This window comes from Petaurus breviceps, unplaced genomic scaffold (assembly GCF_028583685.1).
Source record: "Petaurus breviceps papuanus isolate PSGF00001 unplaced genomic scaffold, PetGlider_PUasm1.0 178, whole genome shotgun sequence".
Classification (NCBI taxonomy): domain Eukaryota; kingdom Metazoa; phylum Chordata; class Mammalia; order Diprotodontia; family Petauridae; genus Petaurus; species Petaurus breviceps.
Window position 1 is genome coordinate 18,169,745 of NW_027185777.1, and position 26,234 is coordinate 18,195,978.

Genomic DNA, 26,234 nt, shown 5'->3' on the forward strand with positions numbered 1-26,234 from the left:
TAATAATTTAAAATTTTACTTTTTCCCAATCACATGTAAAAACAGTTTTAACATTCTTTTTTCAAATTTTTTATTCCAAATTCTCTCCTTCCCTCCTTTCTCTCTACCGAGAAGACAAGCAGTTTGACATATGTTACACATGTGTAGTCATACAAAACACATTTCCATGTAAATCATTCTATGAAAGAAAACACAGACAAAAAATATAAATAAAGAAAGTAAAGAAAAAGTATCTTCAATCTGCATTCAGCTTCTACCAGTTTTTGCTCTGGAGATGGACAACACCTTTGTGTCCTTCAGAGTTTTCTGGGATCATTGTATTGCTGAGAATGACTAAGTTCTTATTTATGATAGATCATCATGTAATATTGCTGTTACTGTCTACAGCATTCTCCTGTTCTGCTCATTTTGCTTTGCATCAGTTCATATAAGTCTTTCCAGGTTTCTCTAAAAGCCTCCTGCTTGTCATTTCCTATAACACAACAGTTTTCCATCACAATCACGTACAACAACTTCTTCAGCCATTGCCCAGTTGCTGGACATCCCCTCAATTTCCAGTTCTTTGCCACCACAAAGAGAGCTGCGATAAATATTTGTATACGCATAGGTCCTTTGATTATTTGTTTTTTATTTCTTTGGGATACAGACTTAGTAGTGGTATTGCTTGGTCAAAGGTATGCATGGTTTTATTGTCTTTTGGACATAGTTCTTTTGCTATTTTTGTCAGTTTGTACTTCCATATAAATTTGACTGTCACTTTAATTCTATGAAGTATCCCATAGCATTTTGATTGGATAAATTAATTTGGGGTTGTGTTACTCTTTTTATAACCTTGACTCAATTTAGCCATAGGAATTGGATATTTCTCCAATTCAACTATCAAGTATTTTATAGCAGGGGGAGGAAGGAAAGGAGAAGAGCATGGGTGTTTAAAGAATAAAATAGTTTTAGAATTCTAGGAGATATATTAATTTTATTTACCTTTCCACAGGTAATCTGCCATATTCTAAAAATAAAAATGTAATAAACTATCAACTAAGGACCTCACAAAGATCAATCAACCTATCAAAGGTAGGAAAATTTATTTTTCGTGGTAATAGATCTAACCTTTAAGATGGCAGCATTTGCATTGCCACTGAAGGCAAGCAGTCCCTTTCTGGACTTGATAATTCACTTCTGCTTCACCTTTGCATTAAAGAATCTTTGCATTATCTTTGCATTATACAATCCCCTCTAGAAAGTGGTTTTTTAGGGGGGGTGCTTTTTTTTGGAGGGCAGTTGGGGTTAAGTGACTTGCCCAAAGTCACATGGCTAGTAAGTGTGTCAAGTGTCTGAGTTCGGATTTGAACTCAGGTCCTTCTGACTCCAGGGCCAGTGTTCTATTAACTGGGCCACCTAGCCACCCCTAGAAAATGTTTTTATCATGTGTTTTTAACCAATTTGTATAATTATGTTTTTATTTATCCATAAGACAAATTGAAAGTGTGTTGGTTAGCATAAGAGGTTTTCATATTCAGTGTGTGGGCCCCTTATGGCACAAAGGTCATTTTGGGGGGAAGTTTCTCTGCTTCGTGACTCAGAGAGTTCATATAGATTCCTGGAAAAATCTTATTACCAAACAGCCCAACTCTGTCCTTACAAACACACTGATCAAAGATTTCAGTTTACTCAAAAAGTACCAAAAAAATGATCCCACCCAACTACTAGCACCTTCTTTCCTTAAAATGACTTGTATTTATATTATATGAGACATATATTATGTGTATATGTGTATATACATATATATGCACTAATGTCTTCATATCTCCCATGTTAGAACATAACCTCCTGGAGGAGAGCAGCTGTTTCATTTTTGTTATTGTGCCCTAACCACAATGCTTAATAGCCAAATGCTGCAGTGGATAGAGTTCTTGACTTGGAGTCAGGAAGACAAGTTTAAATCCTTCTTCAGACACGTTTTTAAATGTATGGTCCTGAGCAAATGACTTAACCTCTCTCAGCTTCCCTTTCCTCAATTGTAAAATCATAATAGCATTTTTATAGCCCTTTCAGATTTGCAAAGTACCTTTCATTGAATCTCATTTGGTTCTCACAAGAACCCTGGGAGGTAGGTGTTATTATTACCCTCATTTTACAGATAAGAAAACTTGAGGCAGTCAAAGGTCAAGTGACTTACCCAGGGTCACACAGTTAGTAAGTTTCTGAGAAAAGATGTGACTTCAAACTCATTCTCCTTACACGACAATATGTTGTTTTCTTTGTTGCTGGTTTTTCTTTGTTCTGGCAATAGTAACATTTATACAGGACTAATAGGTTTAAAGGACTTTCCCCACAATAACTCTGTGAGGTAGGCATTAAAAGTAATATGATCCCTGTCTTACAGATAAGGAAACTGAGACTTTGGGATGTTGCATGACTTGGCATTTGCTGAGAAGCACGCTCCTGATTATCAACCAAAGTCTTATGACTCCAAGACCTGGACTTTTCCCACCAAGTCAATGTTATAAAGGAAAAGGAGATATCAGTCCAGACAATGACTGTTAGATGAGCAATCAAATCACTTTCAGCTGAGAAGATCCAGGATGAATTTCATCAACCGCCCCTATTCTCTGCTCTGACCAAAGCTCTCTGCTTCAGTCACACCCCACTGCATTCTTTTTTTTTAAAAGCAATTGGGGTTAAGTAACTTGCTCAAGGTTACACAGCCAGTTATTATTTCTGGGTGTGGTGCTGAGTATCTGAGCCCGAATTTGATCCAGGTCATCCCGACACTGGAGCTGGTGCTCTTACTCACTGAGCCACCTGGCCGCCCCTAAGCAATTGGGGTTAAGTAACTTGCTCAAGGTTACACAGCCAGGTGTTTCTGGGTGGGTGCTAAGTGTCTGAGCCTGGGATTCGATCTCCAGGTCTTCTCAACACTGGAGCCGGTGCTCTTACTCGCTGTGCTACCTGGCCGCCCCTTACCCCACTGCATTCTTTACTTTCTCTCTCTGTTCTCTTACCTACCAAACATTAGTTCTCCTTCCAGAGTCTTCTCCCTTTAAACTACCCCACCCCCTCTCTGATCTCAGGACTTGTCCCTGGTCTGTCTTTTCTCAATCTCAACCATTTGAGGTCTGGGATAACCTAGTCTATTTTTTTCCACCTAAGACTTAATTCATGCTTCCCATCTTGCTGTAAGTTGTTCAAAGTTAAGATTTTGCCACACGCATTCCTAAGACACAGAAGCTGGATTACATGTGTGAGAACAACCAAGACCACCATGATATTGATAAAATACTATAGGCCAGCACCTGTTCTTTACTAAGAAAATCATACACCTTGTGATAGTTGTGTATTTCTGAGCATCTAGCTATGTCTTCAGGATACAGGTTGGCACCGTTTATGGGGAAATTATTGACCATCTAGTCTTGAGTCATGAAACAGTTTACAAGCACTTAAAATGTCATTTTCCTTCCTAATTTTTGTAGGGAGAAAATGGAGAATCAATGTATCTTGCAAGAGAGACGACCAACATGAAAACACAGACTGTTGCATCCTATTTCAGAGTAAGATATAAACTTGTTTCCTGTGATTGGGCTGGTTGGGAGGGGAGGGTTAGTAGCTCAGCCCAGTAAAGAATTGCAGGCCAGGAGCTAGTGACAAAACCTCAGAGAGTCATTAGCAAAGAATAATGGTTTCATTCATCATGTAAAATTCAGTCTGTGTACCCCAGGTTAGAGAATGATGTCAAAAATATGTGAATTTGGTACATTATGAGAATTTGCCTACAAGATGATTAATCAACATAATTACTTTGCTCATTCTCTTGCCCTTAGAAGCAGCTCACAGAACCAATAGAATAAAAATCATGATGGTACCAAACTCCACGTCAAAACAGTAATCATAGAAGTTTCTTCTCTTTATTCCTGGATGGTCAGTGTTGGAGATGAGGGAAGGGGCTAGAATATCCTTCCTTGCCATCATACATAACCTCTTCTGCTCACAGTGGGACACAAATACAGATATTCCTATAGTTACAAATCTCTAAATGAAGAAGTAGTCTGAGAATAGAAAAGGGGAGAGGGATGGGTAAGAGGAAAATTCAGTTGCTTATGAGGTAGTGTGGTATAGTGGAAAGGATACAGGTCTGGGAATCAAAAAAAATTTTGGATTCTGGTCCTGCCTCTGCATTTTTCAGTGCCGTGTGATTGTGGGCAAGTCTCTTAACCAATCTGGGCATCAGTTTCTTCAACTGCAAAATGAGAAAAATGGACTAGAAAAGTAGTTAGGTCCCTTCTAAACTCTAAGATTCCTACTTGTCTATTCAATCAAAATGAGCACAATGAATAAGCTAAGGGAAATAAAACTAGAAGAGGCCTAAGAATTTTAGAGGAGAAAAATGAGAGTTGAATAAAATATTGGTATTCCATATAATAATTGTTACGGAGATGGAGTAAGTATACTTGTAAAGGATACAAACACAGATATGTATGTATATATACATACATATATATTTTGTATACATATATAGATACATTACATATATTCTATTCTATATATATACACATATGTCTAGATAGATATAGAGCATAGATATAGGTAGGTAGATGGATATAGATATATTATATATGTTATATTATACACATTATATGTATATATTATAAATTAATATGTTATGCATATAACATATATACATACACTTTTATTCAAACGTCACACCAATCATGGGAAGTGATTACTACTGATGTTATACCCATTTTATAAATGAGGTAACTGAAATTTAAGAAAGTTAAGGCACTTGCCCACGGTCATGCAGCTAGTAAGTATCAGAAGCAAGATTCAAACCCAGTCTTCTCAATGACAAGTGTAGCATTCTGTCCACTATGCCATACTACTACTGTACTTCCCAGTGTAGAGAATTTGACTTGCCAGTCATATAATGGACGTCATGTATCTTTTTACCTTTCTGCATTGTTTTATCGATATTCTTAACTTTCTTTGAATGTGGAAGATAAATGTCCAATCCACTTGATAGGTGAAGCTATGCTACACCATCCTTTGTGTATTGGGGTGCTACTGGAGAACCTATAACTAACTACTCCTATTCACCCATAACTACAACATAACTTAGAACACTTTCTTTAAAACACACACGCACGCACACATACACACACACGAAGTACTTGGTAGGAGGAAGGTAACTCTTTGACAGTGACAATGCTGTCATCACTGTTGTTGAGAACACTCCCTACCTGAAGAACTTTGCCCTTTGCATGTTCTTATAGATTACATGATTTTTTTTTACACTCAGTCACTTTCAAGGAGTCAGCATTGATTTTCTATGGCTACAAGTTTCATTTCCCTGTGTCTTTTATCAGTTTTACCCACACGCGCACACACACACACACACACACACACACACACAGAGTTTCTTGAAGTACTCAGCCATCAGCCTGACATCCAGTAGTTACTACAGACTCCTGCTTTCTACCCCAGCTATGACGAATTTTCTCATTCTCCACAATAAATTGCTTGGCAATCATTTTTTTTTGGCATATTACTTGATGGGTAACAGTGTACTTAGTAGATGATTATTTACTGGAATTTGTCCCTTGCCTGTCAGAGTTGCCTTACATTTATATGTTAGGGAAGAACTGTCAAATTAGTTGTCTCTGTATAGTGCACGAGAGGTAGCATGGTGTAGTGAATATCTGAGAGCCTGCCTGGAAGCCAGAAAGATCTGGGTTCAAGTCTACCTCTGACACATATCAGCCCTCTGTTTCTCATTTATTCTCTCAGTATTCTAGGCAGCTATCTAAAGACTAGGTGGAAGAAAAGGCACCAGCCTGCATTGATAGTTTCTTCCCCTGGTAGTTCCCTATACTCCATGACTAAGAAGTCATGGATCTAGTCCCTATCCCATGAGGGGGGATAAAATTCTGAAATAGGGGACAGCCAGTGAAAACTCACGGGACAGGATGTGGACCCGTGACTTCTTCCTGGGCTTTCTACAGGTCTTAGCCACAGTCCTCCTTGTGCCTGATTTCCTCCTTATGCATTCCAGGCACTGTGCTAAGCACTAGGGATACAGAGAAGGGCAAAAACAGCCCCTGTCTTCAAGGAACATACATTCTAATGGGGAAGACGACAGGTAAATAACTTAGCACATACAGATGTACACAGAGCAGACAGAAGGCCATTGGAGAATGGGAGGTACAGGAAGCTAAGGGAAGACAGAAAGAGCCCACAGAATAGAAGAGAAGTAGTAGCATGAGAAAGTGACCTAGAAATATGAGACACATCTCTAGGAGTTTAATCCTTGAGAGGACCCCTGGGATATCATAGGTTATTTTGAGGAGACTTAGGATATATCCAAATCTGTGAAATTAAAGAGCTGTGGGGCCGGCTAGGTCGTGCAGTGAATAGAGCACCAGCCCTGGAGTCAGGAGGACCTGAGTTCAAATCCAGCATCAGACACTTAACACTTCTGGCCATGTGACCTTGGGCAAGTCACTTAACCCCAATTGCCCTGCTTTTCCCCACTCCAAAAAGCAAAAAAAAGAGGAGCTTTTACTAGAATTTCCATTCCTGACAAGTCATTGTTGATAGCTAGATCTTTTATTTCCTTTATCTTTCTTTTTGATGCAACATTGTGCACTTTAACTCAATGTCCCCCCTTGGTACCCCAAGCAGCTCTCTAAGGTTATAGGCTACAGATAAGTTGCTAATCTACATTGCTGTAGGGATTTTTCACCCTGGGAGTTCCCCATTTGCGTGAAATAACATTTCTCTTGGTACAGCTAAGTGACACAGTGGATAGCGTGCTACACTTGGATTCAGGAAGAACCGAATCTAAAGCTAGCCTCAGACACTTACTAACTGTGTGACCTAGGGCCAGTCACTTAACCTCTGCCTCTATTTCCTCATCTCTGAAGGGAAGGTAATAATATTACTTTCCTCCTAGGGGGTTTGTGAAGATAAAATGAGATGTTTGTAAAGTGCTTTGCATACCTTAACTGCTATATAAATTCTAAGTACTATGATGACAATTATTACTACTACTATTACTATTACTACTAACTTTCTCTGCCAAAAAAAGAATCTGATTAACCAGCATACTGAAACTGAAAGATAATTGTAAGATAATTTCAGATCAGTATTGGGTGTGCTTTTTAAATCATTTTGCTAGCCAAACCTCATTCTTTGAACCTCAGTCCCTGAAGAAATGTAATACAAAGAAACTATGTATAAAAGCAAAGAAAAAGTGGTTTTTGCCACCTTGTAGTCTAGCTTTTGAAAGAGAATCTTGTAAAAAAAAAAAAAACAGTGGCCAGGAGGAAATAAGCAAAGAACATCCTCTAGGAATGGCAAAGCCCATTTGGCATGTGTTTATGCCTTTATAGGTATGGATTAGACTCTCTGCATAGCAGAAGAGATCTACCTATCAATGGCTCATATACCTCAACAGTAAGCCGTAATCCTTACCATGCCAAGACATGTTTTCTCTTCATGGAAGTTTCAAATTTTTATATTAATTTAATCATCCAGTGAACAAACCCTTAATAATATAAGATATTCTAAAAATAGTATTGCTTTTATTAGCCACTAAAGCCCACAAATATACCAAAATTTTTGAAATACATTTTATCTGGTATTAGAGGTATCCAGTGGCATAATGGATAGAGTACTGGATCTGGAGCCAGAAGGATCTGAGTCTAGCCTCAGCAAGGCACTTAACCTCTTTGCCTCAGTTTCCTCAACTGTAAGATAGGGATAATAATAGCACTTACTTTACAAAGTTGTTGTGAGGATCAAATGAGATATTTTTTTAAAAGCATTTAGCACATTGCATGGTACATAAGAGCTGCTGTATCAATGTTTCTTCCCTTCCCCACCCCTTCCTACTGAATAAATTCTTGATTTTTAATGTCTGTGTAACTGAAAATTGTTTCTTCAACTATTTTATCAAACTGTAATAAAGTAAGGCATGCAGAGGGGTTTCACTTGGTTTCTCTGCCTATGTAGAATAGACTCAAATTTCATTCATTCCAGCAACTCAAAGTAATTTCCTTCACTATAACTTCACTAATTGACATTAATTTGTTCATTCTGGTGAGCTAAGATGAAGCTTACTTTTGCATTTTCTAGAATTAGTTATAATTGATAAGCAAATTAATAGTATAAACAAAATTGGCCAACGAGCCTATAAACTCTTCAAGTGGACAAACTGTGTATAAATATGCATTTTAAGCATGCTTTAGCAAATATTATAGATAATTCTTAACTATACACTAAAGAGGGTCTGCTAGGCAACATTCTCATGACTCCTTCTAGTTACTGCATGAATCTGAAAATACGAAAACTCTATTTCCTTTTTTCAAAATAGTATGTGATTCACTCTTCTCATTAATTTATTATCTAAATTACTGAGGCGTTATGACACTTTCTTTCTGAAAAATATTTTTATAATGAAAAGAAAGGATTGATTAAACTACAGTGGAACGTCTATGTTATCATGTCTTGTAGTATTCCCTGATGGATTTATTATCGAAGATGGTGGTTGGCCAGCCTCACTTTGTTCGTTGCATCAAGCCAAATAATGATCGCCAGGCCAGGAAATTTGACAAGGAGAAAGTTATGTTACAGTTGCGCTACACAGGAATTCTGGAAACAGCAAGGATTCGGAGGCAGGGTTATTCCCATCGTATACTTTTTGCTAACTTCATTAAGCGGTATGTGGATTCTTTGTAAATATTCATATTCTATTGGTACTGATCTTTCTGTTTTTCAACATATTTTCTATTTCATTAAATTTTTCCCAATCACATGTAACAAATTTTCACATTTTTATTATTTTTATTTCTAAATTCTCTCCCTCCCTCTTGCCCAGTCAAGTGATATGAGCTCAGTTTTGTGTATTGTGTATTATATGTATTGAGTCGTGCAAAAATATTTCTGTATTATCCATATTGCAAGTAAAACACAAGAAAAATATTTTTAATGTATACTTCAATCTGCACTGAGAGTTCATCAATTCTCTCTCTGGAGGGAGATAGCATTTTTTTTTTACCATGGGTCCCTTGGAAATGTCTTGGATCATAGTCTGGAGCAGAGTAACTACGTCACAGCTGATCATCCTTCCAATATTGCTGTTACTGTGTCCAATGTCCTCCAGGTTCTGCTCACTTCACTTTGCATCAGTACATATAAGACTTCTCAGGTTTTTCTGAAACCATCCTACTCATCGTTTCATATGCATAATAATATTCCATCATAGTCATATACTACAACTTGTTCAGAAATTCCCCAATTGATGAGCACCCCTCAATTTCCAATTCCTTACCACCACAAAAAAAGAGCTGTTGGAAATATTTTTGTATATGTAGGTCCTTTTCCTTTTCCTTTTATGTCTTTAGGATACAGACCTAATAGTTGTATCAAAGTAGTGGGTCAAAGGGTATGCACAGTTTTATAGACCTTTTGGGCATAGTTCCAAATTCTTCTCCAGAATGGTTGAATCGGTTCACAACTCCACCAAGATTGCATCAGTGTTCCAATTCTTCACATCCCCTCCAACATTTGTCATTTTCCTTTTCTGGCATGTTAGCCAATCTAATAAGTGTGAGGTGGTATCTCAGAGTTGCTTTAATTTGCATTTCTCCAATAGTGATTTAGAACATTTTTTTCATGTGACAATAGAGAGCTTTGATTTCTTCTTCTGAAAACTGCCTTTACATGTAGTTTGAAGGTTTATCAATTGAGGGAATGACTCACCTTCTTATAAATTTGACCCAGTTCTCTATATATTTTAGAAACAAGGCCTTACACCAAGAGAAACTTGGTGTAAATTTTCCCTAGATTTCTTATTTTCTTCTAATTTAGCTTCATTAATTTTTGTACAAAAACTTTTTAACATCATGTAATCAAAATTATTTCACTTCCTATGATCCTTTCTGTGTTTTGTTTGGTCATAAGCTCTTCCCTTATCCATAAATCTGACAGGCACATTTATCCATGCTATGGGTACTAATCTTTCTTTGTGCACAAAATGCCAGCTCAAGAGAAAGAGAAGTAAGAAACAGGGCTATTTTTATACCAGTCAACTTTTATTCTCACATTTTATTACACTATGACTTTAAAAAGAGAAGCCTCAATTTACTTTTATTGCCAGAATCTGCCATCATGAGATGTCCCATTTTGAAGAACAGATAGGATTTATTTTTCCAGCAACTAAAAGGAAGAGTCTGTATGATTAAAATATAATGTATGCCTAACCACACTTTTAAATTAATGTCACTTTAAGAAAATATATCCTAGATAAAAATATTTTGATACATAGGGAATAATTTCTTATTGATTCTTTTTTATTAGAGGAATTTATAGACCCGTAGAGCTGTAATGAAGAATTGAGTTTATCTATTCCCTTGATTTTATGCATCAGTAAAACAAGGCCCAGAGAGGTCAGTTTCCACCAGAGTTGGAACTAGCACCCAAGTCTCTGTTCCTAAAATCAATTCAAGACTCAATCTCCAGAAGTCTCCTAATTTCCCTCAAACCTAATGCCTTCTCTCTGAGACTAAACCCAATTAATCTTCTATATATCTTGTTCTTTGCAATGTTGTCCCTCTCATTAAACAATTAACTCCTTGCAAGCAGGGACTGTTTTTTTTATTTCTTTGTAGCCTTGATGTTTAGCACAGTGCCTGACATAATAGACACTTAATAAATGCTAGTTGACTGACTCACTGTCCTGCTGTGCTGCTAAGATTTAGTAATATGATTATTACAGTGAATATAATAAATAAAACAAAACAGCTCTAAAAGTAAATTCCACCCTAAATGTGGATCAAAACCTTAGTTCAAAAGGAACTTCCAGAATAAGATACCCTTAGCTCCTTTAAAGAGATTAAGGTATAAACTGACATTAAGAATGCTTCAGAAAATCTTGAAATCTTAAGTAATATGTAAATGATGCATCGTGTCTTCTGCACACTTGAAAACCCCTCCATCTACCTTATCAGGAAGATTTTTTTTCTTTTTTTCATAAAAGGAAGAGTCAAGATTTGGCTAAGCAGGGTGCAGATTCTATTTTCTTCTAAGAAGGCATTCTTTTTTAAAGTGATCTTTTCTATTGGTCCAGAGACTTATACTTTGGGAAAAGGCTAAGGGGAGGATTCAGTGTTTTTGCTTTGCATTGAGTTGCCAATGGCTTAGCACAGTGCCTAGCATCAAGCATATACTTAAATGCTGTTTGTCCTTCCTTCTGGAAGGGGACCATGACATCAGAGAGGTGATGCCATGATATACAAGGAATTGAATGTAAGCGAGGGAGAGCTGTACAAAGTCACCAGGCTCACTTTCTCCTCTGAAGCCATCTGGGTCCAGTGGCCAGATATTAATAAATAATAAATGCTTTAGTCATGACAACCAATGGTTGCTGTGCTCTACTAATTTTCCAGCCTTTATTTGCCAGCATTTTCCACTCAGAAGATTCAATGGTATGTGTTCACCCTCCCCAGGCTGTTTCAGGTAGCTTTGTTTGAGTTGGCAGTCACTTGGAGACCAGAAGAACAGTAGCATCATTCAATATAAGCTTATTCCTGGTAGGGATCATTTCATTCTTTGTACCTGTATCTCTGGTGCCTTGGTCCTAGTAGGAGCTTAATAAATACTTAGTGATTTATTAGTATTTCCTAGGTATCTATTTCCCATGGCTCCAAGAAGTTGTAGCATGTACAGAGGCCACACGCTAATAAAACCATCTCAACAGATGAGCTATATCAAGCTGGGGGTAACTTACAGGCCTCAAACCCATTGATGAGTTAATGGAATATCTACCCCAAGGACATAAAAACTTCTGCAGGCAGAATGGGTAGATGAGAACAATTTGTTCCAGCAGCCATGAAGCTGAAGCAGACTTGGTCAGACATTGAAGAAGCCAAGGTTATCCACTGCATCCCAGACCATCACCATCACCTTGACTTTTGTCTTGCTACTGGACTTTGATGACTCTGGAAGAAAGAGAGAGATGATGACTTTGTGGAACTCTGCCTCACTTAAATCCATTTCATGGGTGCTGATGTCATTGATCCTCTTCCAAAATGAAGGACAAACTACAGCTATATACCTACTATGTGCCAGGCACTATGCTAGGTGCTGAAGATACGAATTCAATGAATGAAGCAATTGCAATTTTCAAAGAGTTTACATTCTAATGGATGAAATAAATATACATGTGTATATATAGATATGAAAAATATATATGCATATACAGAATAAATACTAATAAACACTAGTAATTAAGCTAATACTAGAATTTAAGAATACCTGGAAGGATCAAGGTGTGTCAACTGATGAAGTTCATTTCTTTATCCATTAGGAAAAGAAAATAGAGATAGTAAGATGAAAATTTTTATTTCAAAGTAAAATTATAATATCTGTTTATAGTTATTTGTATTTAAAGTGCCTCTACACAGATAGGAGAAATTATAGTAAATTCTATTTAAAAATACTCTTAAAATGTGTGTCAGTTGCCATGCCTGGTTCAAGGGCACTGGCAGTTGAAAAGATCAGAAAAAATTTCCTGAAGAAGGTGGTGCTGGAGTTGCTTATTGAAGGAAGTGGGTGATTCTGCAGGGAAGAAGTGAGGGGGTAGTGCATTCCAGGCACAGAAGCAGCCAATACAGAGACAAGGTGATGAGACTAGTAGTGGTATGTATGAAGAATGGCGAGAAGGCCATTTTGACTAGATCTCATAGTGAAGGAGTGGGAATGGTGTGTGATGAATTAGATTGATATTAGGATATAAAGGTCTTTGAAGGCTAAGCAGAGGAGGATCAGCAGAAGCTTTGGATCTGCTAGAATCATCTGAGATGAATTCTACAGCCTTCTGAACTGGGGATTGCTCAACCAGTAAAGTGTCCCCAATAGGGTTCAGGAATGTGACAGGTAGCATTTGCATGTGCTGGGAAGATGGGAGTAGAGATTCTAGGCATGGGAACAGGTAAAGGCATAGGCAAAGAAAGATATTAGGAAGGGAAGCACAAAGTGTGTCTAAGGGACAGTGAGTTGACTAGTTTGGCTAAGGTAAAGGATTAGTGTAGGAGAGTAGAGAGAGGTAAGACTACAAAGGTTGGGTCAAATGGATTATACATGATTATAGACATCCTTGAAAGTCACAGTAACATATATGGTTTTCAAAGTAGCTATCATTTTGTTATATAGCAACAAAATAAACTAGCCCTGTCCACTTTTGGGAGTTGGAACTGATGATCGCTCATTTGACAGGTCAGAAACTCCAATGAATTTTAAATTAATTCGAAAATGTTAAATTATTGTGAAAGTGGAGAAAAGCTCGGGTGGCAAATGGAGACTTTGAAGGTGGAAAAACTGAGTGCCAAGGTGACCTAACCTCAGGCCATTTATTACAATAAGTCAATTGCTAAATGTTTTGCTTTGTCTATTATTTTAAAGCTTTCCTCCAAATTGGCAAGGAATCTAAGATGGAATGTTTCGTGAAAGCCCTGTGGTGGTGCTAATAGAACCGAATAACCCTCCCAGGTGTGCGGTGTGTATGGTGTTAGGCTTTGACTGAGTTTCTAAATAAAATGCAGAAATTAGTTAGACCCTTTGGTTGATATGTTCCAGTTAGATAATTCTGCGTTGTTGCAAAGAAACAAATTTTAAATGGCAGCTGTGCTTCCTGAACTCCCTTTGCATAGAAGGTTAAATCTGAGTAAATGTCAACACGAGCAATTTCATACAATCCCAGAATTTAAGGGTTAAAAGGAATCGCAAAGGGTTTCTCCACCTGACCAAGAATCCTTGATATAACTCCTGCAACATGTGACTACCCAACTTCCTTTCAAGACCTCCAGTGATGGATAACTCACCCCTACTATTAGGAATTTTCCTTATTTTCAGTCAAAATCTGCTTCCTTGCTTCTGGAGCCCAATAAAAGGCATTTAATCTCTCCCCAAAAAAGCCTGTCATTTAGTTGAAGGTAACTGCATTGGCATTCCTAATTCCTTCTTCATTAAGCTAAGTATCCTGAGCTCCTTCCACTTATAGCAAAGTCTCAAGAGTTAAATGCTGACCAGTGAGCTCTGGAGTGAGTGACTTCCTTTGTAGTCTCACCTTGAAACCAATTTGATCCTAGGCTATCTAATGTTGTATCATCTGTGCCAGAAAAACCCTGAATCTATTTCAGAGCTGCTCTAAGGGGTTCTCTTCGGCCCTACATTTGTATGAATGATACATCAAACAACAATCAACAAATAAACATTTATTAGGCACCTACTATATGCCAGGCACTATGCTAAGTTCTGGGGATACAACAGAGAAAGAATTTCCAAGGATTCCATGGCATCTCTCTTTCTCTCTATACCCAGCAGGCTACTGCCCACTAGAACTGGAGACAAATAAGCAGTCTACATTTAACCCCCTTTACTGTACTAATAAAAACCTTTTTCTGGCTTTAGGTACTATATCCTCTGCTTCAGATCAAGTGAGGAACCTCCAGTAAGCCCTGAAACCTGTGCTGCCATCTTAGAACAAGCTGGTCTTGATAACTGGGCTCTTGGAAAAACCAAAGTAATGTTTTAATATGTGTGTAGATATAGAGATATATAGGCTCTCTTCACTTGAGCTTTATGGAATTGTGTTTTGATAACTGTAAAACATGGAATTGGGAATAAGATAAGTGGTTCCTTTCCTCTTTAATAGCAGCCTGCCTTTTCATGTTACACAATCTCCAGAAACTATTTTTTTCTTTTTTTCTTTTTAAGGCATTTGGGGTTAAGTGATTTGCCCAGGGTCACATAGCTAATAAGTATCTGAGGCCATATTTGAACTCAGGTTCTCCTAACTCCAGGGCCAGTGCTCTATCCACTGCACCCCCAAGAAAGCAGTTCTTAGTGATGGTGCTTACTCTGAGATGCTAACTCAGAATCAGGAGGAAATGTTCTTTCAAAGAATTACCAAAAGAAAGATGCTATAATGAATGTGGTAATAATTATCCTACATAAAGGCTAACTGGTTTTTTCTTTCTACTTTGTAATTCTCCAAAATGAGCAGTGAAGAATACATAAGGGACTATACTGGTCAAATTGAAATGTTCAAGTCCTTTTGTAATATTTTGTTCTGCCCAGGATTCAAATCCTACCTGTGGTCCACACTAGCTAGTCAAGTCACATTACTTTTCAGTGATCTAGACAACTTTCTAAGGCTGTAAGTTGCAGAGAAGTTACTAAACCTACATTTTTGTTAGAGGGAACTTCTTCACTTGGGAGTTCCCTATCCAATGAGATAACATGGCTAGTCCTTAGACCTAGCCTCAAATCTGACACAGTAGTGATGTGGTAATTTACTCTGTGTAAATTGAATCCCATTCTTCCTATAACCACCAAACATATATTTCATATGTGTATATACACTTAACCTCTGTCTGCCTCAGTTTCCTCATTTAGAAAATGAGGGTAATAATAGTACCTATCTCCCAGGCTTCTTTTGAGGATATAATGAGATAATAATTGTGAAGTGCTTTGTAAACTATATAATGATGATACTATATAATACAAACTTAATTATAAATTATGTTATATATTTACATATAATACAAACATATAAATATATAAAATAATATAAATTATAGACATATTGTAAACTACATAATAATGATATATGATGATGGTGGTGGTGGCAGTCGTGGTGATGTGTATATTCACATATTTCATATGTCCATAGATAAAGCACTGGATAAACAACCTCAGAGGCCTCCCAATTCTACTCCCTTAATTTACATATGAAGAAATGAAGGTCTTAGAGATTAAGTGAGTTGCACAAGGCCATACAAGTGGCCAGCATCAGTGGCAGGATTGGAATTGAAATCCTCTAATGCTGGTATCCTTTCCACTCTACCCCAGGTGTCAGATCTCAGATCCTGCCAGATAATTGCTTATTTAAACCCTTAGAAAAAGATACAAACATTGATAAGCAGTGCTTGCTCTTCGAAATTAGAAGTCTCATAGGGAAATGATGCTTTCAGATAGCCAGTACTTTCCAAGGAAAGAGGGAAGGATAAAATCCCAAGCCCTCAGAGAGTGTTAAGCTCAACACTGTGGGAAACAAACTGGAAAGCAAGAAGCATGTGCTGGCCACCCATGGCACTCAAGTCTAAGAATGGCTGCTGTCACCTGTAGAGCAGCTCTCAAAAGTTGGTGTAGCACTAAGAATTAACTGACAGAAAAGACCTGAATTCAAATTTTGACTCTGACACATAGCAGCTGTGTGACTATGGGCAAGTCAGTGCCTGGCTTCTCAGTGCCACAGACAACTGTCTGTGTCTCTCTGGGTGGATGAATTGGTGGATTGTATCAACGAGGACAGTTTCCACCTAGGGAGTTCCCCACAACATGAAATCACAAGCCCAAACAAAGCGGGGGGGGGAATGTAACTCTAAAAATTGTATTACTCAAACCAGATCCTTCCCCTTTGCAGATTTACATGCAAAAGTCTAATCCAATCATTGTGACTAAACGTAAGAGGTATTTGACTGGACTGTTTCATATTTTTCACAGTGCTTTACATTAAGCATGTATCAAGGAAGCTGTTTTAAAGGAGGTTGGCTTGTACTGAGTTATCATTATTGAATGGAAAACCACCTCAACACACATCACCTGACCCGGTCTTTAACCTAGTCCAAGAACCTAAATATTGGAACAAGTAGCAGTCATGTGACATGTCATATCATATTTTCATGACAATTTTCTCTTTAGAACCCCAAAAATAGCCAGTTTAGTTAAAAATACATTGAGTAAGTACCTACTGTGTGCAAACCAGCGTCAGGTGCTGAGAATACAAAGGAAAAAAGGCTTGCCCTCCTGGTCAGAAAGCTATTCTTAACTACAAATGGAGTTTTAACTCATAAAAAAGGCTGAACCTTCATGATATTTGTGTAGCATTTTCAAACTATTTGCATTTTTCCATTTCACCTTTTCCAACTCATTAAGATGGATAAAGGTATTTAACATAAGGACATTTCTAATACTGTGGAAAAAAAAGAAATGATGACCTTTTTAAATAGACTGAATTTGAAATGAATTGTCAGCAGTAGAGCAGACTAAATATATCAGCTTTAGAGTTACATAGAAATTAAAAGCTAGATCTAATCAAAAGGCATAGTGCTAATTTGCTTGTCCATGGAGACAGATTCTCAAGCAATAGAATTCTCGTGCAAAAGTAGCATCTGATACTTGCTCCCTGTGTGACCTTGAGCAACTCTGAGAGGTCTGTCATAAGGGTAACATGGGTCACATGTCTCAGTTGTCAAGTTTGAATTATAAAAGTTGCTTTTTGGTTACTGAAATAAAATCCTTTTGCAATGAACTATTAATAAATGTTTAACCTTTCAGTGGGGGAAAATATGCCACCTTGTTCCCAAAAGGTTATAAGTTCTTTCTGTTCAGAAAATTCAGTCCTCCAGGTGCCTATTTGTGGAATGGCAAACTGTATTTACAATTCTGAAATGCCAGTCTAGGTGTGCTTAAAGTCAGGACTATGTCCAAAAAGATTATGTGTCCATTACTTCCTATAGGTGACTTTGTTATAGGTCTGTACACCTCCCTGTACCTCTCTTTGCTCAACTGAAAAATGAATGTCTTAACTGTCCCCATCTTGGAAATTATGCTATGGAAAGTAATTGTATCATTTTTAAATTATTAGCTTCAGTTCATTTTAGATTGACAGTTTTAGACTAAATTTTTAGATATCTCCATGTCCTCCGGTAATACTATTGGTCCATTCCATAAAACCTATGGTCTTAAATTATCATCTAAGGACAGATTCATGGAAGGGAGTAGAGTGGAAAGAGAGTAGAAGATTTAGAGTTGGAGCTCCTGATTTCAAACTTCCCTTTGTGCTTTATGATCTATATGACCTGGAAAAAAAAATGTGACCTCACTGGATCTCAGTTCCATTATCTGTAAGAGAAGCAGACTAGATTAGATGATCCTTAAATGTCCTTTCCAGTTCTTAATTGTCTCTATCAGAATTAGCAAGCTACAGCCATAGACAAAATCTGCATTAAAAATTGTAAAAATCCTTCTTAGTTCTTGAGTTGTGTATCCTGTGGGCCAGAATTGACCTCAGGCTATATTTTGCCAACCCCTAGTCTATATTATGCCAACCAGAGGTTTTCTGTGGCCATAACAACTGCAAAAGCATAGCAGCCATCAGTCCAGAGTCCCATAATTTCATTGTTTTCCAAATCCAAAATTATAGATAATAGCATTTTAAATAGTAATATTAGAAGCTCCAATGAAGCAGTTTTTACATGAAGCTTGATGAATATTAAAATATTCAATTAACATCCAGGTATCCTTTCTGCTACCTGAAGGAAGATCTTTGCTTATAGGCATGTTATAGGATGAAAAACTTGACCCTTTTAGCTACAGACATCATAATTGCTATGTGTATTTTTTTTAACTCTTTTAAGGTGTTCCTTAAATATTATCATGTGGAAGAGTTGAATTTAATGAGAAAGGAAAAAGTTGACAAGATCATATTGATACAGGCCTGTGTCAGAGGATTCTTGGGTTCAAAGAGGTATAAAAAATTACAGGAGAAAAGGAAAGAAAGTGCTACTAAGATACAGTCAGGTAAACACATGAAGCTCTTTGATTATTCAATAGATAAATTATTCAACTTGGATATGGATAGACAGTTGATATTTGATCACACTGATACCAAGAACATCTCATTCATAGTTTTTTATATAGTTTGATCTGATTACAGATTTTCATTATTATGATGTATTAGTTATTCTGAATCTAATCTGGTTTGACTTAATGGAGGACTATTTAAAATACAGGATGCTTTTTTGCCTGCTACTTTATTGCAGTTCCTAATCCTATGGACTCTGGTAACATCTCAATGAAATGTTATTTACCTAACATATAAGACAGAGTCATTGATGAAATTTACTATATAGCTCCAAGCGTCACAATATTCCAAACTCAACAGACAGCTTGGATTTTGTCTGTTTCTGCAGATGTTGCCTGTGTTTCCATTATTTTTGACAAGTTAATCAAATCTCACCTTTCTAAAGGGCATTCTTTTTATATTAGCTGCAGAGGAAATGTAGACATTATCACATTTATTTTAAATTCCTATCACAAATGGTGTTTTTTTTCCCTGAGTTTCATTTTTCATTAATAATTTATTTTGTTATATAGACAAAATGGCAAATTAATAGTCAAGAAATTCAGACTTCTATTTCAGTGTTACCAGCTCATTGCTGTTTAACTTCCTATTGCTATCAGGTACCAAATAGAAAATTCTGAGGTCTTTAGCCATAAGATTCACCACAAGTAAAAATAGCTAACCCCAATTTTAAGAATGTCTTCTAATCACTTAAGATTATTAGTGTTTTAAAGGTTCCAAAAGATCACTTTTTAAGTGTTTTCCCATAAGTAATTTGAGAATATCAACAATTAACTTCAAATATTTATTGCCAAATGCCTGACAAGTAAGTATTATTTTCCTTTTTTTAAAAAAATCAGCTTACTTGCCCATATCACCATAGCCTGCCAATGTTATTTTAGATCTTTTTCTGTGTTTGGGATAAAGGGTACTGTTTGCCTTTGCAATTAAGCCTCTCTGTCACTACATAGCTAATAATTCTCTAACTGTCATAACTTGTCTCCTGGAAAGTCTCAGTGATGGCACTCCATTAACACCATCATCTGTAGACTCTTTTGCCTTTATTGGGATCCTTAATTTCAATTTTTTTTCTGCTAGTGTTCAGCTTTGTGACCATGTAGCCAATACAGCATATTGAATGTTTGTGTTTCTCTAAGCAATAATAATTACTAAAATTGAATACGTGTTTTAATTTGTGTTAGTTGCCCGAGGGCATCTGGTTAGGAAACAAAGAAAAGAGATGGCTAAAAAGATGGAGAAAGAAGTCGCAACTCTCCAGATTCATGACCAGGAATTTGAAAGAAAGTTCAGCTTTGAAAGGAAAAGGTATGGTGATCCTTTCCCATCATTGTGCCTCCCGAAAATATACAAAAGGAGTAAAGATTTCCTCAGTGTAGGGAAAGGCTTCAATCCCTCCACACCTCCATAGACAGCTTCCATGAGCTACAACAGCTAAAAAAAATCAACTCCAATCTTTTAAATGATCAGCTTCTCCAAACCTAGCAAAGACAAGCCTTAGAGGGCAGACATACGTCTGTTGGAGGCCAGTATTTGAAACTTTCCCATGTTGGTAGGATCTGCCAGAGTTGGTATGGATTCACAAAAACAGGGTTATCTCAATGTCACTGTGAGGCATCAGAGAAAGATTTCAGTGGAGAACTTTCCATTTAGATTTGAAAAATCCATTCATGTGTAAAAATATAGTAACTTTTTTCTACAAATATTTATCATTTATGTCATTTCCCCTAATATTAATGGAGAAGCAGCACTGCCTAGTTGATCAAGTACTAGATACACTTGGTTTCAATTCCTGCTTCTGACACATATTGACAGTTATTTCTCTTCCCGTTGTCCTCTAAATGGCTCTCTGAAGCTAGAAGATGCATGTGAGTTACCATCTGCACGGGTGAAGAGAGGTTCCACACTGGGAGCACTAACACCCATGAAACCACAGATCTGTTCTTCACCCTCCTACATAACCCTCCCCATCCCCTGTCAAGTTACTGAAAATCAATTTGCTTTAGGGAACCATTTCTATCTTTGTGGCTATTTATTTAGATTGTTGGGGGGGGGGGTAATTACAAGATGAAAGATCTCAGAAGTTGTCTAATCTAATCCTTCTGCCTTCCCATCTTACATATTAGAAAATGGAAGCCCCAGGAGTTTAAAGGATTTGCCCAAGGTCACACAAATAGTAAAAATCAGATGCAGAATTTGAACCAAATTCTTCTGACTCCAGAGTCAGCATTCTTTCCTCTGTACCACATTGCCTTGCTGATCTCATGGATCCATCCTATTATCTTTTAATGCCACATTGATGACATTTTCAGGTGTTGGCAAACAGTTATTTTGAAAGTATCCAAATTATTGGCAAAACATATAGGAATTATAAATATTCCTTGGTTCCTGTCTGATTCTGGGCCTACTGCTTGATGAGGCAGCATGGTATAATGTAAGCATGTTTGGCTTACGATAAGAGGACATAGATTTGAATCTTTCTTCTCTATTTACTATTTGTGTGACCCTGGGCAAGTAAGACATCAGTTTTTGCCAGGTGCTGTTCTAGGTGCTGAACCCGTTTATGATTGTACCTTGTGAGTACTCCTTGCAGGAGTGAATATGTGTTCTTCAGGCTGAGAGAAAATCAACATAAAGAAAAGTGAGGATAATGAAATTGCTTGAGGAATGCATGGATAGGAAGGTCTGGGACTTACCTTGTTCCTTCATTTTCTATAATGTTCTGATGCTTGGTGGGCTGTAGGTGCATTGAAAAGACAGCTAGACAATTTGGAGGGGATGAAGAGTTTATACAATCTGTTTTTTGTCATATCTATATACATATATGTATGTGCATTGTGCACACACATACATGTGTGTACATATATACATACACATATATGTATATATACACATACACACACACATATATATATACACATTGTGCTACAGCTCTGTTTATAGGCATTTCCTTTTCTAAGGAAACCTATATTGAAGGAAATGAACTGGAACAGGCAAACCTCAATAAAATACAGATATGTATTCAAAAAGAGATTAACTCTCCAATGTGCCTGTCAAGTGATTTGACACTTTATCTAATTCTCTTGGTTTTCTTTAAAATTGACATTTATTTAAGACTTTAAGATTTACAGAGCACTTTACAGATAATATATTTTTTAATCTTCACAACAGTTCTGAGAGGCATGTATTACAACTATTATTGTCTCCATTATACATATGAGGAAACAGGTCTAGCAAAGTTAAGTAACCTGCCTATGATCACACTATGAGTAAGTACATTGATAGAATTTAAATACAATTCTCTGTGTTGACTCCAAGTTCAGAATTTTTTCTACTCACCCTACTACCTCCTTAAGTCATCTGGAAAACAAGTACTTGGAGAAATATTTAGTTAATGTAACTCCCTAGGTTTGTACTTTGAAGTACTTAGGTGGTACAGTGGGTAGAGTACTAGGTCTTGAGTCAGTAATGTCTGAGTTCAAATCCAGTCTCAGACATTTACTAGCTGTGGGACCCTGAGAAAGTCACTTAACCTATGTCTGCCTCAGTTTCCTCATCTATAAAAATGGGCTTAATAATAGCACCTTCTTTTCAGGGTTGCCAAAAGTATCAAACAAGATCACATTTTTTAATGTACTTTAGTACAGTACCTGGCACATAGTAGGTATTTAAGAAGTGTTTATTCCCTTCCATCTGCTTCCCTTTTCTAGCTAATAAAAAACTTATTATTTATCACCTAGATATTTCCATGAGAGGTTTGTTCATTATGTATTATGTGTATACTCAGAAGTAATATAATTTATACAGGGACTTCGTTGTGGAGAAAGAATACTCTGAAGATGTGGTTCCTGCTAATGAAGCATTCAATCAGTCTTTCAATAATACAGGAAATATATCAGCTATACAAGCATCTAGTTTTAAGGCTAAAGAGGAGTCCACCAACAGCACCCGAAATAACTACAGAGAATATCCAATAAACCATATCTGTGGGAAAGGACTCCAGCAAGAACTGGTTCCAAGGGAAGGTTTTAAGTCAGAAGTAAGCCTGGAACCAAATGGAAGAAAGGAGCAAGAAAATATAACTAAGATAGAGACCACTGAGAAAGACACTGCTGTGATTCAGAGGAACCACCAGGGCTACGATGAAGACAAGAATTTTGAGGAGCTAAAAATGGCATATTTTGAAAGGAGAAGCATGTCAGAAAAGCCAAACTATATGGGATATCAATTCCGAGAGCATGGCCCTCATCAGGGTTCCTTTAAAAAACCATTGGAACCTAGTCTCAGCTTAAGGTATCAAAGTGAAGACAGTAAAAAGAAAGAAAGGAGAACATCTTCCTTTATCCAGAATAATTCAAAGCATGGCCAGGAGAAAAGTCTTCTGAAGCATGAAGGAATAATGCCCAGAGGAAGGAAGGCAGAATTAAAACAAGAATCTGTCAGAGAGAGAGAAAAACAAGTTGAGCAGAAGAGACAAGATTTGGAAGAAGATAAAGCTGCAGGATTCATTCAGAGCAAATATCGGGGCTATAGAAGAAGACAACAGTTAAGAGATGGAAAGCCCCCTTCTATTAAAAACCAAGAACTTGCTTCAGGAAAACCAGACATAGGAAGATATACTTGCAATGCATATTCCCATTCAGGGAAACATAAGGGAAGTTTTAATATCAAGGCCAGGGAAGAAAAGGATTTAAGGACAATTTCAGAGAAAGAAGCCTATGACTTGGCTGTTTTTTCAAAGCAGGTAGGTTGATAGTTTCATATATTTCTCAGGAAAAATCCATATTATCCATAAAATTAATTATATTAAAGAAACAATATTAATGGAGGTCAGGGGGATGCTTGTGTTAGCTACCAATTATAGAGATGGTTAAAACTTCATGAAGCACTTATATTTTCTCATTTCAGTTTCACAAAAAAAAACCTGGTGAGGGGTGAGATACTACAAGTAGTCTTAATCCCATTTTAAAGATGAAGAAATTGAGGCTCAGAAAGATTAATTGATTTACCCAAGGTCACACTTCATTACTCCATTTTTTAAAAAGCCAAAATAGTTAAATGAAATAGGAGAATGAATATGTTCAAATGAATATTCACTTTGCAATCCAACTCACTGACAACTATTCAAGGTCAATAAGGAATGTTACATAATAACAACATTAACGTTTTATTCACAATGCCAAATAGGATGCTGCTATCTGGTCGTAGAGATTGTTTTCGTTGTTATTGTTAGGAATCTTGTATCATAACTAAGAAAACCACTAAGATTTTGATTTAGAGCCAAGAGACCTTAATGCCTCAGTTATCTGGTTTCATAATGTTCTCAAAGTGTTTAAGATGACATTTTAACAAGCAAAAATTAGATTGCAGTCATTATGTGACAGCAGTCAAAGTTTTGGAGCAGTGAGGACACCCTAGAGAAAACCCCATTTATTAAACAGATGACATATCACCTGGGGGGAATACTTCCTCTGAATATTTGTGAGGGAGCATCCTAAGAGATCTAAGAGACACACATTTGTAAGTCAGCATGGTATAGTAATAGATGATTGAATTATGAATGAATGAATGAGCTACTTCTAGGAAGCAGATGACCGGAGCTTTAGCTCCAGCTCTGCTACAAACCAGCTAAATGATCTTGAGTAAATTAGTTACCTATTTTAGCTTTGGTTTCCACATTCCTTATCTTTCTCCTCCTTTCCCTTTTTTAGTTTGATTTTGGCACATGGAACCTCCAGATATGAGAGTCTTGGTTCCATTGGGGAAATAGAGGGAAGGACAGGACCAAATAAAAGGATCATATTTCTTTTTTTTTCTTTTTTGGAGGGGGGAAGGTAGGGCAATTGGGGTTAAGTGACTTGCCCAAGGTCACGTGGCTAGTTTTTGTGTTAAGTTTCTGAGGCCGGGTTTGAACTCAGGTCCTCCTGACTCCAGGCCGGTGCTCTATTCACTGTGCCAGCTAGCCACCCCAAAATATTCACAATTCTAAGTGAAAAAGGAAAATTAAATTAATTCTTGTGGTGTAGACAGTGAATACAGCATGTGGCATAGCAATTTCAAGCAGTGAATGATCCCCATATCCCAGTGTCCTTGACTGGGATACATGTTGTAATAAAGAGCATAATGGACAATAGGGAGGTAGGGGATGGGGGGGGGAGGATAGAAGGGAGGGCAGATTGGGGGAGAGGGTAGTTATAAGCAAACATTTTTGAAAAGGGATGAGGTCTAAGGAGAAAATAGAGTAAGTGGGGGGCGGGATAGGATGGAGGGAAACATAGTCTTTCACAATATAACTATTATGGAAATGATTTGGGTAACTACACATGTACAATCTATATTGAATTGCTTATCTTCCCAGTGGGAGTGGGTAAGGAGGGAAAAGGGGGAAAAAAATCTGGAACTCAAAGTTTTAGAAATAAATGTTTAAAAATTGGTTTTTTACATGCAACTGGGAAATAAGATATATAGGTACTGGGGAATAGAAACACATCTTGCCCTACTAGAAAGTTGGGGGGGGGGTGGTGGGGGGGGATATAAGAGAGAACAGATTGGGGGAAGGGATATTCAGTGGGCTTGCTATTTTGGAGTGGGGGTGGGGGAAAGATGGGGAGAGAAAAAATGTTAACACAGAATCTTGTGGAAATGAATGTTGAAAACTAAAAATAAGTAAATTAAAACTTTAAAAAATTAATAAAAAAAGAAAGAGCACAATGCCTGGCTCTCTGAGGTCATCCTCAAACGTTAAAGGGCTATCCTGAATATCTTCAACTTCTCTCACATCGATCTATCCTCCATCAAATTACTGAAGGTTTTTCTTGAACCTGTTTTAATATTAAAGTTCTATCATCTATTTGGAGAAATAGTTTACAATATACTTACTACCCACTATATTAAAAAATGAAAGAGAGAGAGAGAGAGAGCTAAATCACACTTTAAGTATCCCTGAACTTTCTGCTTCTAAAGATTGGGAATATGAAGCCTAAACTGTGAACTCTGGACTCAAAGAAGAAATCTAGACTTAGAGAGACATCTTTGAGCCCCTGGTAATTGAAGATAGTGGAAGAGCTCTCAAAAAAAGTCAAAACAGAGGAAGAGAAGCACTGATGGCCCAAAAATAAGCCCAGGAAGATAAACTTGATGGCTCAGGGAAAAGAAGGGCAGAAGAGAATGGCCAACAGAGCCAAGACTGAAAGAATCAAGAAGGAAAGAAGTGATCAGTAGTGTCACAGACAGAAGATAGGGTCAACAAGACAACAGAAATGGGAACAGAAAAAAAAAACCCTTAGATTTAGCTAGGAATTTTCAATTCAGCAAGCGTTTATTAAATAGAGACCCTATGACAGGCACTGGACAAGGTGCTAAAGATATGAAAACAAAATAGTCCCTGCCCTCAGGAAGCTTACCATTACCCCTTAATGAGTTTAAGTTGAAGGGTAAGTGAGGCTGAAAGAAAGATTTTGGGAAATCCAAGACATAGGGATGAGAAAATAGCATTGAATACAGATAGCCATAAAGGGAAGGACAGGAGATGGAA

The 26,234-nt window shown here is 37.2% G+C and overlaps 1 protein-coding gene across 1 annotated transcript in view; it reads left to right on the forward strand.

Annotated features, from left to right (window-relative positions):
• The window catches only part of MYO3A (myosin IIIA), a 269,882-nt gene that overhangs the window by 197,151 nt on the left and 46,497 nt on the right, over window positions 1-26,234 (forward strand). Inside the window, exons 22-28 of the mRNA XM_069086101.1 lie at window positions 992-1,071; window positions 3,471-3,548; window positions 8,509-8,714; window positions 14,464-14,575; window positions 18,477-18,639; window positions 19,885-20,008; window positions 22,508-23,444. Of these exons, the coding sequence (XP_068942202.1) occupies window positions 992-1,071; window positions 3,471-3,548; window positions 8,509-8,714; window positions 14,464-14,575; window positions 18,477-18,639; window positions 19,885-20,008; window positions 22,508-23,444 (1,700 nt within the window). The remainder of the gene's footprint in view (window positions 1-991; window positions 1,072-3,470; window positions 3,549-8,508; window positions 8,715-14,463; window positions 14,576-18,476; window positions 18,640-19,884; window positions 20,009-22,507; window positions 23,445-26,234) is intronic.